The 1214-nt window shown below is 33.5% G+C and overlaps 1 protein-coding gene across 2 annotated transcripts in view; it reads left to right on the plus strand.

Annotated features, from left to right (window-relative positions):
• Window positions 1–1214, plus strand: part of LOC119588768 (WASH complex subunit 1-like) — a gene marked incomplete in the record, with an annotated part of 11054 nt that overhangs the window by 3254 nt on the left and 6586 nt on the right. For both annotated transcript variants that reach the window (XM_037937408.1, XM_037937409.1), the window contains 3 exon segments: window positions 156–247; window positions 626–770; window positions 1027–1181. In XM_037937408.1, the coding sequence (XP_037793336.1) occupies window positions 663–770; window positions 1027–1181 (263 nt within the window).

A 1214-nucleotide genomic window follows, 5' to 3' on the forward strand; every position in this document is an offset into this window, starting at 1 on the left:
CCCAGTTCTTATACTTGTCTCTGCCTTATCAAATGAATGTATTCAGTTTATAATTACATTTTGTTGTTCTGTTGGTTATATACGTATTTTGAAGTAATGTAAAAATGATTTTCGTACTCATTTTATCTCTATATTTACTTTCCCATCACCTCCAGAAACAACAGTTCGTTTACAGGACTTGAAACAAAGGGCAGCAAATGCTCAAGCCAAAGTGGATAAGCTAACTGGGGCTAGCAAGGCAACACAGGTAAAATGTTTCTATATAAGATTACTAATTATGATGCAAATGAAATTAATTGAGACCGCAGGTTCATGCTTTTATATTAGTATGGTAGCCAGAAATATTTTACATTTTGCTAGAATTGGCATTTAGTAAGTTCATAGACCATAAGGAAAGAAGCATTTAATATCAGCTTATTATTCTTGAAACATTCTTGATTTTCCTGATTTATTGCAATGGTTTAATCTAGCAAAATTTTTTTTGCATTTTTGGAAAAAGGGAAAATTTTGCAAAGTGAATGAAACCCCAGTTTTTTAGTTACAAATGTTATTTAACAAGAATTTACACCTGCAAGTAGTTTTAAACAAATATGTTAATACAAAATAATATTCTTATTTGACTTAGGTGTTTTCAAGTGCTCAGTACCCTGGGGGAGAGAAATATGAACCCTTCTGCTCCCCTTCATAAAGGCGAAAATTTTTTAATAGAGTTTGTCTCCACCCCACTGAAGATAAAGGAGGGTTTTGTACACAATCCAGAAGCTTTACAGGTAGGAGAGGCCAACAAGACTTTTAAACATTTATTCCTATTAAACATGGGGCTCTAAAGTGATGCTTACCATAATAAAGATTTGTATATTATTTGGTTTTGTACTTTTTAAAATTAATTTGATTAATTTACAAAACTAAAAGCAAGTTACCAGTGTGAGCTCTTACTTATGATCAAAATTATCATCAATATGTATAGAAAAGAAAACATAAAATAGGTTTCAAATATGTTTGTATGATACCACATTATCCTTATAGGAAAAGCTACAGTTCTACCATGTACGGGAGAGACGTGGAGCTTCAGGAAAGATAAAGGGCCTGGAGGACACAAAACAGGAAGATGGCTTAGGTAGACTACCACCTCATCTTTCATCAGTCTCCTCCCTGCTTCTGTATAACACTACCCATAATCCGTAAGTACTCGGACCAACTACAGGGTTGCAAGG

Source organism: Penaeus monodon, chromosome 24 (assembly GCF_015228065.2).
Source record: "Penaeus monodon isolate SGIC_2016 chromosome 24, NSTDA_Pmon_1, whole genome shotgun sequence".
NCBI lineage: Eukaryota > Metazoa > Arthropoda > Malacostraca > Decapoda > Penaeidae > Penaeus > Penaeus monodon.